The 14,627-nt window shown below is 27.9% G+C and overlaps 2 protein-coding genes across 3 annotated transcripts in view; one reads left to right on the top strand and one right to left on the bottom strand.

The window, feature by feature from the left end:
* The window catches only part of LOC142330768 (proliferation-associated protein 2G4), a 34,157-nt gene extending 25,032 nt beyond the window's left edge, over nt 1–9,125 (bottom strand). The window contains exon 1 of the mRNA XM_075376213.1: nt 8,993–9,125. Within this exon, the coding sequence (XP_075232328.1) occupies nt 8,993–9,077 (85 nt within the window). The 5' untranslated portion in view covers nt 9,078–9,125. The remainder of the gene's footprint in view (nt 1–8,992) is intronic.
* A 420-nt stretch (nt 9,126–9,545) lies between these two features.
* LOC142330360 (MICOS complex subunit MIC13 homolog QIL1-like) lies at nt 9,546–14,227 on the top strand. 2 transcript variants are annotated; one of them, XM_075375587.1, is made up of 3 exons: nt 9,546–9,646; nt 10,249–10,399; nt 13,968–14,227. In XM_075375587.1, the coding sequence occupies exons 1-3, from the start codon at nt 9,627–9,629 to the stop codon at nt 14,157–14,159; spliced, it is 363 nt and encodes a 120-aa protein (XP_075231702.1). In that variant the 5' UTR covers nt 9,546–9,626; the 3' UTR covers nt 14,160–14,227. The 2 variants fall into 2 exon arrangements, with proteins under 2 accessions (XP_075231702.1, XP_075231701.1); XM_075375586.1 differs by lacking the exon at nt 9,546–9,646 and adding an exon at nt 9,675–9,724.
* The last annotated feature ends 400 nt before the right edge of the window (nt 14,228–14,627 follow it).

The raw sequence follows: 14,627 nt of genomic DNA on the forward strand, positions 1-14,627 counted from the left end.
ATATCATATTTCTGTATTGTATTATATTTTTGTAAATCTTATTTTATAGTAGTAAAACTTCTGTTACCAATTTTGCATTGTTTGAAGTAGGATTTGTATTATATAGATATAGGATTTTTTAACTTGTGTTTTGGCACCGACTTCAAAAATAGTTGTTTATTGTAAATACTTTTATTTTAGTTAATAAATAAATATATAATTATTTGTAACTTTTTAGTACTATTATTTTTTGAAGTCGTTTTATTATTTTTTAAATTAATCTATTTCACAATTTGTAGTGGTACCTAGTATACATTTAATATATATAAATATTATGTAATTAAAATGTGGGTAGGCCTACTAAAGTGCTGTTCAAATAAGACAGCGACGTTTAAAGGAAAGTTGCCAAGGAAGCAATGACCATTAAAGGAAAAACAGCGAAAGAAATACGTGAATATTTCCACTTAACACTTCTCAACTATGAGAATGTACTCACAAAAATGAGAACGTATGTAGATTCTTATTAAATGAAGTCTAGGGAGTCATGATGCTCATCATGTCAGTTTAATAGACAAAACGCAAAAGCAGCATTCTCACCACCTCGGCTTGATATATGAGGAAGGAAAGTTATCGGAAGCTATACACATAAAAATTGATGACGAGACTATTTGTCTTACAATGAAAGATGTTGATGATTGCATAACAATTTCACCACAATCAATTCATACATTTCAAAGTTTACAGTTGCTAAAATTTATTATAAGTTATATAAATACAAAATGTTTTTAGGGTTTTATATGAAATTTCTTATTATTCAAAGTCAAACTAAAAATACTCATCACAGTACTGTAATTCACAAAAAGTACTATAAGAATAAAGCAAAATAAATTATTTTAGAAGAATAAAATTATTACGTTTGACCTATTTAATTCCAATTCTCTTCAGAATCTCTTTCAAAATATTTTTTAATTTATATGTTAATAAATTTTTACTTGACCTTGAAGATATAGATTAATTAATGTTAATATCTTAACACAGAAAAAGGTTTATCACATTATAATAAAAATAAATCTTTAAGAGCAGAATTCACGTTTCTTTAAATGTTAATAATATTCATTTCGTGTAAGTCCAACACACCCGCTGCATATAGGTAAATTGATATCAGTTCAAACAACAAAGGGAATATGGAGATATCAAGCGCAAAGTGCTATCTCTAATACTAGGCTTGGCTGTAAATGTTCACAAACTGCAGGGTACAACTCTTGATATTTTTTTATCTTCAATTTGACTGGTTTGAAGAAGCAGCTCTCCAAGATTCCCTATCTAGTACTAGTTGTTTCATTTCGGTATACCCTCTACATCCTACATTCCTAACAATTTGTTTTATATATTCCAAACGTTGCCTGCCTGCACAATTTTTCCCTTCTATCTATCCCTCCAATATTAAAGTGACTATTCCAGGATGCCTTAATATGTGGCCTATAAGTCTGTCTCTTCTTTTAACTGTATTTTTCCAAATGCTTCTTTCTTCATCAATTTGTAGCAACTCTTGATAAGGTAGTGATAAACCTCCGAAAGAAAAATTTTGCCAAGAGGCAGATTTATGTCGCTCTTAGTAGATAGAGGGCAATGCCTTGTCTGATTTGAACTCAAATAAGTTATTAAATAGATCACATGATGAGGTTGCGTGATCTATCCAATATTATTAATATATATCCAACTCATACAGGGAACAGGGCATCACAGTACTGGTGTGAGCGGTCAGTGGTGAAGGGTATTGAGTTGTTGTTTTTTTGGTAGTTTTCCTATGATTACAATTGGATTTCATAAAAATTAATTTAGGAACATTCTGAAAGTATACTCTTTCAATAAAAAAAAAATTATCAAAACCATTTACTAATGTCAGATATATATATATATTAAAAAAATGAAATACATTTTTTACTATAATACTAAATATAAAATTGTATTATTGTTAATAATATTTAAATCTTTTAACTTTTGAAGCCAAGATGTTCAACGAAATAGAGTAAAACCCAATTATTAATATTAATAAACATCCCAATTTAAAAAAAATGTTTTTGATGTTTTGAAAATTTGGAAACTTTTTTATGTTTAAAATATTCAATAAAATTGGTTTTAAATAAATAAAAAAATTTGGGAGCTTTCCGTAATGAGAGGAGGGTATTTTAGCAACTTTATTGTTTTGAGCATTAAAAATTTGAAATTGTGAAAACTTTTTTTTTTCATTTTGAGGCTCTCAACTCATGGGGAAGCTTTAGGTAAAAAAAATTTAAGAAAATTACCCCTACGTGGGAATAATACATTTAAAAAAGAATCTTTTAAAATTAGTATCAAAATAAAAAGATAAAGCCATAATTCTAAATAAACAGAATTACAATTTTCTAGGAAGAAGTGAACATTTTTGGGTAATTTTTCCCCCAAGAAATACAAACGACTAAGGGCTATCAAAAAAATTAAGATTTTTACATTTTAAATGCAATGAGTACTTGCTAATATGGATTTAAATTTAAAATAGTTTTAACAATTTTTGTTTGTTACTACTGACCACTGGAATGGTATGGACAAAAGGTTTTTATAGTCGAGTGGGATGAACAAAAGGTCTTTATAGTGGTTTGATGGCTAATTGATGTAGAAAATTAAATGCAAAAAAATTCCTGTATCTCACCTTTATCTTTATCTTTTTGAAGCAATATATATGTAAAAAGAATAATATTAGTCACTTTTTTTTTGGAAGAGACAAATATTAATCAAATCTTTTTTGTAATTCGTAATCTCAATTAAAAAACATTCAGCTTTCTATGAAAATATTTTTGCTCGACCCAATGAATAGTAGAAAGTTTATTTCTGCCAAACGACCCCCTCTCTTTTTCCAAAAATTTAATATATCCTCTCTCTCCGAAGGTAATACCTGTCTACCAAGTATGAAGAAAATCGGTCAATGGGATCCATTGTTATAAAACCAAATACAGGCTAACGTACATACACAAACATCTATCTGACAAAAATAGATTTTCTGGACTTGGGAGCATTTTAATAAAAAATTCTCTTTACAATTTATTTATATTTTTGTTAACATTTTATTTTTAATATCTCCTTAAGGCACAAAACTTTAAAAAAAATTCAATTGTTTTTAAATTTTTTTTACAGATCTGTACTTTCCCGTTACAGTTGTAGCTGTTACAGCAGCATATATTGCTATAGCTGGCAAAGTAAAAGTGCACTAAATTTTTTAAATGAAGATTAATATAACTCAAATACTAACGAAACTAAACTTTATGTGGATGGTTCTTTACATAATGTAATCATCTGATAAAATTATCTACTTCCTTTTTTCCTAATGTGTATGTTGCAATCTGTTCAACTAGTGAGCAACAAGCAACCTCTCACTCTGGACCAATAATATTACGATGATATGTATGTATAACATGTAAGATTTAGACTGATCATTCCAGAGATGTGTGGTTAATTAGACCCCAACCACTAAAGTACACCGCCGGTGGTGTCCACTTACTAGTATTCAAATCCGTATGTTTTTATTCAAATATAAATAAAAACAACAAACTTTTACTATGATTTGAACCTCAGAACCTTTGATTTTGAAAATCAACTGTTACACTAGTGATCTGTAACAATGAGGTTTAACACTAGATCTATTCTGGTAAGCATTTACTTCTAAGGAAAACAGACTACAATGCAAAAATTAACTCTTTTCCTTTTTCAACATAAATCTTATTTATTTAGTCTAAAACAATGCTTAATTTGGTCTAATTGTTAAGAATAATAAAACAAACAAATGCACTAATAACTAGTTTAAAGGAAAAATTACAGCTAATTTATACTTAACACAAAAATCATAAACATAAGTTAGAACACAAAATATTCTGGTTTTATTTAAACAGAATTGTGCTGAAAATAACAGAAAATTGTAGTTGAAAGTTTGGGCAAAAGATAGATGTGATAATTTATAAATAAATGATCATATTAACATACTAGTGTATACATGCATAATAAAATTAATGTACAACTTTCTTCCAGGGGTGCTTTCAAACTGTTCAGTGCATCATTCGCTGGATGTCAAAAAGATATTTATAGTTATAAATGATCAATAAAATAAGTAGTGTAATCTGCACCATTCATTAAAATAAAAAAATCTCTATGCTGGCTATCATTAGATAATGATAAGTGCTCATTGCACAACTAATTTTAAAAGTAACTTATATTTTTTAATATTCAGCTAATGCATTGAAATAGTGTTTATTTTTACAGACTGGTGGTTATTTAAATAATTTTACAATTTTTTACATCAATATTTGTTTATGCTTAAAATAAAATTATGCATTCATTTTCAAAGGCTAAATAAAGATAATATAGGTTGTAATTGGAGAGATGTCAAACATGCTATAAAGAAAAAAAAAAAATTCACTGAAAGCGATAAATTAACTTATAAAAAGGCAATTCTGAAGCTGCTACAAAATTAAGTGTTGTCACTTAAACATTTGATTAATAAAAATCTCATGGACAAAAAGCAAAATTATCATATTACACTGATTATGTCAGCATATAAAAATATATAATTACATGCAGATATAAAAATCATTGGATGCCGGATTAATCATGAATATTCTCTTAAGACTGAACATAAATATATACTTAAATATATAAAAGTACAAACATAATTTTCAGGGTGATATCTTTAAAAGTTTTTAAAGCTTGAAATAAGCTTTTACCCTGCTTACAGGTGGTCTTCAAAAATGTTAGCCAATGACACATATTTAAATCTGGCTCTAAATCATGTTTTATCCATTACCTTGAATGAAAATTTTCTTCATTTATGTATGATCAAATAGATAACAAATAAGTGGGAAAATTAATCATTTGTATTTTAAAGAATATACAAATTTTTAAAACATGAATTATTTATAATTAAATTTGATACTTCTCTCACCCTACATAATTTTCCCACACAATTATACTGTAACAAGTTTATCAATCAGAACCACCAATTTTTAATTATACTGTCTTAACTAATATCATAAAAATAAGCAAACACAACAAAACAATGAAAATGTAAGTCATATCATAAAATAAACAGTCATGCATAAAAGTCACTTCAATGAGATTGCTATAAAATTAATGATCTAAATGTTAAATACACATTAAGGTATGGTCATATATATAATGACATTCCTTTTACTCTTCTGTTTAAACCAGTAGTTGACTTGTTCCTTAACCTGCCACTTTTGGATATAAATGATAGTGTACGTATGCACACTAATGTATGCATGTATATAAAAACACACAAGTCCAACTAATGATACAAGGAACTTGTTATGTTTATTTATAGCCAGGTGCTCACTATTTTCAAATAAGCCTACTTATTACCCAAAAATATAATAATCTTAACATAAATAAAAATAGTTTATTTTTATATAAAGTTTCTGTCTGGTGTGATAAGTTAAAGAATTAAATACTCAAGAATAGATAATTTTTAATTAATTAATGAAATTTAAATGCTATCTTTATACAATATTTGTTCATCCTTCACCAACAAAAAAGGGCCTAGGCAGATCTAAAGATTAGATAAATGGCAGTAACATTCATCAAAATCAATAGAAAGTATAAACACATAGATGCATAGTAATTCTATCTGTGTCTGAAGTAGTGTAGTATTGTTAACAGTCAAGGGAGAATGAATCGCAATAGGGCACAGTTGATAGCAAGAAGCCAGTAAACCAGGCTAGCAATCCATCCCCCACACTGAGTGTCAACTGAACTTTCTAAACTTTGATAACTAAATTGATCGGCTGATATATAGTTTTATCATGCTGCGAAACACCAGTTCGAAGCACCTACAAGTAAAGTTGTTTATTATCTATATTTTAATATTTATATTACTGTTGTTGGTCAAGAAGATTAATTAATGGAAAATTTTACAGTAACCTAGCTTAAGTCAGCCTGATGTTGGACAACACTTACTGCTATAACTGAGCTTACAACCTGTTGTAAGACAGTGTATTATTAAAATAAATAAATAAAAATTATGTAATAATTGTACATACAATACTCAAAAGGCGATTTTTGTTCATCATGTAAAATTAATGTAATGAAAATATCTAGTCTAAAAACTAAAAATTTAAAGTCAAATTGCAGGGCTGTAAAGTATAGGGATTAATATTCTACATGTGGTTACATATTAATTGTCAATTGGGTAACCATATTGGGAAAAAGAATGGAAACATGTAAATTCATTAATAAATAAAGGAAAAAAGAGCAAGTATGATTTGAAAAATTTCCTTTATTTGAAATGCTTTCACAAATAATAAAGTAGGAAAAATAGGCTGAGGTTCTGAATCAATTAACTTATCACTTTTTGCCTATTCTAAAAGCATATTTTTGTGTAATCAATTATTTGACTGGTTAAATTAAATTCTTCATTTTTTCTCTTCTTTGACGATATAACTCATTGTACAACTCTAGTATTGATGATATATATACATTTCATACCCAAAATGATACGTTTCACAAATTCTACATACTGTTTTTATCTTGACCACTTCCTTCTAACTTTCATATAAACATGTTTTCATATTATAAACTTAAAGGGCTTCATCCTCTTTTTATGGCAACAATCCTTGATGATGACAACTTTTTCTTTCTGTCCACAGTTGCCATGTAGTGCAATTTTACAACTTGTAAAAAATGTTTTAAAAAAAATCTTATCCTCTATTATTTTGTTTAGTGATAAAGGAAAAAACCCATAAAATTGATTTTTTTTTTAAATGTAGAAATTATACTATTTTCTTTATTTCAAGTAACAATTTTACATGGTGCAATAAAGATAATTTTTTGTAATTTATAGAAAAATGTATGACTTGTAGCAGGAAACTCTGATGTTACATGGGGAGAAATAACAACTATGAGAGATCTCTTTATTAAACATTGCAAAAATATGCTCAAATAGTCATTACTAAGTCTAGATAGGCCAGCCCTGTGATTTTCTGCCTAATGAAGTCCAAGTTTCACTTCCACAAAGCCCTACACACCATAGAAATATTAAAATTTAATAAAACATTGTAATTCAAATATGATTTTTTTTGTGCATAAAAGCTTTCTTGTGTTCTCTTATCTTTTTTATTTGGTCTTCAGTATTTTCCTTTCTGTAATATTTTATCATCTTTGTTTTAACATAATTTACTTTCAAATTAAATTTCTTCTCTAGCATGTTTGCAGTGGGCAAATTATAAGTCTTAAGCAATTTATTTATTTTTTTTAAATCTGTAAATGCTACAAAGCAGGAAGAATTGTGAACCATGTATGATTTTTAGAGACAAAAAAAAGCCATATAACTAAAATAATGGTGAAGTTTAATACTTCACCATAAATTATAGATAATAAAATATAACTCACTTAATGGATATTAAACGGTTTTTTTATCTTGGTATTTAAGAGGTTTTGGAGTAAAATAAATACTTCTTAAATCACTTTGAAGCAATAATATTAATAAATATAATTTTTGATGATGTCTGTTTAACAAAATATTTTTTTCTGTAGTTAAGTTATATCTAATTAAGAAATAATATTGATTCAATAAATTAAAAATCCTACTGCAAAATATAACAAACAGTGCTGGAATAAACCATTAAATTCATGTAACTATAATAAAATTGGAATATTATTTTTTATTAAGAAATCAAAATATCCAAGAGAAAGTGGTAATGGCTTATCAAATTCAAATAAACTTCAAGATTTTGTTAAAAATTCCCATTAAAAAACAACAAAACCTTTTTGGTTGATTTTTATAAATTAAAAGATAAAATTAAATAGCCCTACAAAATAACAATGTCTTGGTGGGGGAACTTGCCAAACTGGTGTATTAGGAAAGCATAATTATTACTCTTATTTCAAACATTAAAGAACCCCATTTACTAATCAACAGACTTCTTTATTTAAATTAAATAATTTAAAATTACCAAAATATTATAATTGTTACAATACTTTAGAAATTTATAGAATATTTTTTTTTATAAATTTAAAAAATAAAACAAAAATATTAACTTGTATTTACATGTATTATATTGTCAGTTACTGGTTAATTTTTTTTAAATTTCAGGTGTAATAAATCTATCAGTGTTTCTTTTTATAAGTTCAAACAAAGCATTTCACAGATTAATCTGTACAACTAAAGAATACTTTGTCTAAATTATTTGACCAGAGAAGAGTTACAAATTAAAAAAGTAATAAAAATTTCTTTATCACATCCAAATTAACTTTTACAGAGCTCATACTACAATACTTTTATCACAAATTTGATTATGTTTTAGTCAATGATACATACTATAATGAACCATTTCATGAAGTGGTTTCATTCAACAGTGACAAACATTTATAGGTTAGTCAAATGTCTGTTAAGTCTTAACAACTAAGGTGGGGGTTGATTGATCTAAACCCTCATAAGTGAAAATAGATAAAGCGTTTCTAATTTCAGTTATAAATTACTATTTTTGGATTTCAAACAAGTGAACATATACTGTGAGAGGCCACACAAAGAATAAGGAAAATGAGCAATGAAGGATTTATTAGGCTACTTTAATTGTATAACTAAACAACCCAAAGTACTTTAACATAACCCTTTACATACAAAACCAATAAACAGTTTAAAAGCACCTTATATTTAATAAAACAATGGCCACGAGAAATTTCAAAATGTTCTATACATGCCAATTTCACGAACTTTATGTGATTCAATTTAGTTTCTATTTATAATCTCGTGACTTAAAACTAATATGTTTACATTAATATAACTACACGAATACACAAAAATAGTTAATTTCATAATGCTACAGCAAGTGTCCACATGGCACCTCGTGAAATGTGATTACATTCCATATGGAGGTTAATTTTTAAATATAATTTTCAGGAAAAGTATAAAATAAGAATCCATCTGTTTGAGCAGTAATATTCATATAACCTTTATCTCATAAAAACTTACTGTTTACAATGTCACCAGCCATTTTATACTTGGTAACAACCAAGTCTTCGGCGATGGTTTTCTCAGACTCTTCTTTGTCAGCCATCTTTATCCGTACAACTAAGGTCACGTGACACAAAGAAAAGCGCCAAGGATCGCGTTTAGAAATGAAGCAAATAACTATATTCCAGACGTAATTGTAATTTTTTTCAGTAATAGAATTAATTAAGCTGAAGAAATTTATTGCTAAAAATCAATCGTTGATAGTCAAATGTTGAAATTATTTCTAAAAAGTTATTTAAAACATTAACAATATTTTTATTGCAGTAGTGACAGCTTTACATTTACTCTAACATATTATGAATTCTGATAAATTAGAAGTGCAAAGATGTGATTGTTAATCAGTTATAATATTAAAGAATGATTTGGTAGGAATTGATTTTTTAAAGGTAGAGTTAATATAAATATATTTTCATACAATATTTATTCCAGTTTCTTCTCCAAACCGTTAAATCTTTCCCTTTTCAACTATAAGATTTTGACAAGATTCCTAAAATAAACATGGGATATAATAAATTGCCAGCTTATTTTGGCAATCCTGCTTACTTAGGTCAAAGTGTTATAGGTTATGTTAATATTTTGATTAGAAGTGACAATGGCGAAAAAAATGCTGTGGTAATTTGACTATAGTAGTTTTGTTATTTCAGTAGTAAATAGAATGTATATGTTACATTTTTCATTTTTAGGGGTGTGGTACTGTAATATATATTTATACATTTTATCAATTTTGATATTCAAGAAGTGGCTTGAAGCCAGCTTTTGGAATACTGTAAAAATCTAGAACTGACCGGATAATTGTAGTTCCAACTGATCTTTTTACTGGTTTTTATTGATCAACAAACATACTGTTGTACAATTAATATAAGTATCATTACATGTGATGTCATTTTGAGAAATAAATATTCCTGATTAATATGTACAATTTACTACTATCTTCTCTGTTACTGTCACTTGTAATTTTACAAGATTTAGTTCATATTTTTTATTTGGTATTCTGTTTATCCGATTGTAATTAGTATAAATCATTTATATTGATGACTGTATTTTTTTAATTATCAAAAACGGATTTTCTTAAAATTATTTCAGGATTTTATTGCATCTTAAATTTTTATTTTAAAGTTACCATTTTTACTATAATATTTCATTATAAAATAATTTAATAAAGACTGTTTACTGTAGCTATAATTTTATTATATATTGACTAATTGATTGTCTAGGTTTGGTACTAAACTTGCAATATTAAATGGAACAATATATTGCACCAATGAAATTGGAATATGGGGAGATAGTGTACAAACTACACAGCTTCTAGAAGATATAACAAATTTTGTTAAACCATATATAAGCAAAAATACACCTGTTGTTACAGTAAGTATATTCTTTAAATAAAATCCATTTAATCTTTACTTGGTTCTATTCTGGTAATTAACAATTTGTTATCTGAAGAATCAGCACTATCAAGAGTATAACTAAAATAATTATATATTTCATAAAAAAAAGTGCTGCTTAGTGTGTCATGATCAGTGAAACTTGTATCTAAAAATGAGTTAAATCAGATTCTGATTTTTTATTCTTTTCCCATCAAATTAAAACCTGTTCAAATATAAAATTAATTTGCTGAGTTGTATTTTTTATCTGTAATTGTATGTTTAATTCCATTTAAATATTAACAGGACAAATTAGTAAACTAGAAAGGAAAACTCTATCTAACTTCTAAAGTAAATCCGTTTACTCTTTCATTTTTCCTTATTTTATTATTTGCTCTAATTTGTGAATGGAGAGGGGTAGTAAACTTCTTCAAGAAGCTAGTGAAAAAGAAACTTGTGTGATTCAATTTAATTCCTTTCCTTAAGTTTATTAATTCACTTGTCCCTGAAAATCTTATATTTTTATTATTAAAACATACATCTCTGTCTCAGTTTTACTTTTATTACAGTGAAAAAAAAATGCTGTATATAGTTCAGTTTAGCCAAATTTGACCAGTGGGATTAATTTAATTTGCTTTTCTTTACATTCTTCAATATTTGTTATGGTACAGTCATAACTTTTCTATGTTGCTGTATTTTATGTATACATTTTTTTTTTTTAGCTTCTGAGTAAATTTACTAACTGCTCAACAACTAAGCATTAGAATGATAGCCAATTTTAATGTTCAAAATATTTTATATATGTTCAATATTGTTTCTTGCAAAACTGGGCTTTTGAAATAATACTGGGACAAATGCAAACCTTCAGTAAGTAAAAAAAGAATTATTCATATAACTGAATTATCAAGATCTGCCTGTACTATTTTAAGATAAATATGGCAGTAAAACATTAAAATGAAATTCTTTAAGCGTTTAAAGAAATTTGTAAAAATATCTTTAAATTAATATTGGTATATCATTCTTCAATTGGTTGATATTCTTTTTTTAAAGATTTTTGGCAGTGCAAGAGAAATCTATGATAAAATTTCTTGAATAGCATAATAGCTCTAAAGAATATAAATGACTTGCTTTCAGATTACATTAATGGCTGTCCACCCACACTATAGGCAACATGCTATATAAAATAAAAAATACAGAGTGACTCAGCATACTTAATGTAAACACATTGAATAACCTACAGCTGTATAAAGTTACCATAATTTTTTGGTAAAGAATATTTATCTGTATCATTTTCAAAACTATAAACAAATACAAGAGCATTACAAAAAAGCAATTAACACAAGAGACAAAAGTATATGAATTAAAATGGAATAATCAGATTTATTATTGCAATTATTACATAGTACAGATGTTGGGTAACTTCAGCCAAAAACTAAAAAAAAACACAGGAATTAATATACATTCAAAGAAAAAATCAACTACAATAAAATTAAAATTCATAAAAATATGCATATTCACTGAGAGATTCAAACATCTCAAACAAATACCACTTTTGCAAATTATGTAAAAGCAAGCCGTTAACCATAAAAGCCATTTTAATAAATAAACACTGATATCTGGATACACTTTACAGGTAGCACATAAAACCATATGAATGAGATTATTTATTTTTATGTAAACCATTGCAGTAACAATTATTGAATAACTTAAATGAAAATGAAGAAACTTTTCTGTGAGATATTGCTGATAAAATTTGTTGTTGTATGAGAACAGCTTCATTTCTATATTAGATCAGTGAGATGTCATTACACTCGAGATCTGTTAAGAAAATAATTGAACATTTTTAATTATGCACTAACAGAGATATTTAGAAACGGTTGGCAGGATTTTGTTCCACATAACTTCCTCTGTAACCACATGTTCTTTGAGTGCAACGTGTTAAAGTTTTAGCAGGGATTTTTGAATGTGCTATTTTCAGGAACAACAATACAACGTAAAATTTTGTTTGAAACTGGGGAAAACTTTCACAGAAACATTTAAACTTTTGAAACAAGCTTTCAGAGATGATGCTCTGGGTCATATACAATGTTACGAATGGTTTTCAGTCAATTGAAGATAACCCTTGACCAGGATGGACTTAGACTTCAACTGATAACACAGTTTAGAAAATCAATGATCTGGTGCATGCAAATCGCCGATTGACTGAGCACTTGCAGGAGGGGCTAGCATCTTGTTTGGATCATGCCATGGCATTTCTACTGAAAAATTGAACATGCATAGAGTTGCAGCAATGTTTGTTCTTGTTTGATGGTTGAATAGCATAAAGAATATTGAGTGGAACAATGATGATGAAACATTTATGCGAAGGATCATAACAGAGAGACGAAAGCTGGGTTTACAGCTAAGACATAGAGACAAAAGTTCAATCATCACAATGGATTGACAAAGGATCTCCACGCCCCAAGAAAGCACGTCAGTCTTGATCCAGTGTCAAAGTGATGCTCTCTGTTTCTACGATTTTAATGAAATTGTGAAATTCAAATTCTTCCCTGAAGGTTAAACGGTGAACCATGCATACTATTAAAGCATTTTACAATGGTTATGTGAAAAAATCTGCAAAAAGAGACAGAGTTATGGCAGGACAACCCATGGTTCCTTCACCACAGCAATTTGCACGCACACTCAGATTTGTGCCAAAAATCGAATGACTGTCCTCCCTACTCGCCAGACCTGGCTCCTTACGATTTTTTGTTATTTCCAAAATTAAAATCAGTGATGAAAGAACCACTGTAAAGTTTACAGGACGCCGTTTTGAGCCTGTTGACAGGCTCAAATGGGCCTTTAAGGCCCATTCGTCATGGGCCTTAAAGGCAATTTCAAATGAAGTTATCTAGGACTGCTTTGGGAAGTGGAAACACTACAGGAAAAAGTGTTTGAATAGGGCAGGGGAGTACTTTGAATGGGGCAAGGACCAATAATCTCTTAAATTAATAATAAGATTAAAAAAATTAAGTTGGACTATTTTCTGAACAGTATTTTTGCCAGAACAGTATGGTATTACTCATCAAAGATTTAGAAAGCATGAACGCTATAGATTTGCAGTAGTTCTACCTCTCTCTTTTTCTGTTAGCCTCCAGGATCATGCAAGGTATCACTTCAGAAGATGATATGTATGAATGTAAATGAAGTGTAGTCTTGTAAAGTCTCAGGATGTGCAGTAGTTCTGTCTGCGGTGTCTGAAATAGTGTTGGCATTGTTGATAGTACATTAGAGGATATTATAGTATACTGCAACAGGACATTATAGGTAGCAAGAAGCCTCTTGCTTTTCCTATCCTTCCTCCTAGGACTGGCACCCTGCTCTTATAAGAAGCCTCTTGCTGGTCCAATCTATACCCACTCTAAGCATCAACTGAGTTTTCTAAACTTTGATTTGTAATAATTTTATTATATTTAAACTCATGAACATATTAGTTCAAAATTAGATAATTTACTTTGTAGCGAGTTATTTTATTTTGAAGTATAATTAGGTAAAATGTATTAAAACAAATTTTGTCTTTATTCATTTAGTCTAAACCTTTACCAAGTATGGCTGAAGTAAGTGCATCAACAAAAACTTATTGGAACAAAGGAGTATGGAATTCGACATTATTTTTAGCTGATCTTCCAAGTAACATTGCTAGTTGGACTACATCAGGAGTACAGTTTATTACTCAGCAGATACAGGAACAAATTGAAGGGAAAAAAGTAGAAAATGAATAGCTCATTAAATAAATTCTATTGTTAGAAGATATATTATTTAAATGTAAATAAATTATGGTTTTAAGAAATTGTCTTTGTAAAAAAATATTACTGACCTAATTATGTGTTATCTGTTATTAAAATTATGTTTATATATCCTGAAATAAAATATTAATTACTTTATTGAAAATGGAGTTTACTTTTCGTTGAACTCCAGTTGGGTCTGACTTAATCAAATACAGATTACAGTTTATTAAAATTAAACAAATTGAAAAACTTGAAACACTTGAGCAATTGAAAAACTTGAGCAGTTATAACAAGGTGCTTGCAGAGGGAAGTAGATGTATGGCCGTAAGTAGAAGAAAAGCCCCTTACTAGAACGGCTCTGCTGTAACTATGTATATAAAAAAAAAATTGGTAAATTTTCAAATATTAACTATTATTTTTTTTCATTAGAATGTTACAATCACATCAAAAACTTCTTTTTTT

Source organism: Lycorma delicatula, chromosome 9, assembly GCF_047948215.1.
Source record: "Lycorma delicatula isolate Av1 chromosome 9, ASM4794821v1, whole genome shotgun sequence".
Classification (NCBI taxonomy): Eukaryota; Metazoa; Arthropoda; class Insecta; order Hemiptera; family Fulgoridae; genus Lycorma; species Lycorma delicatula.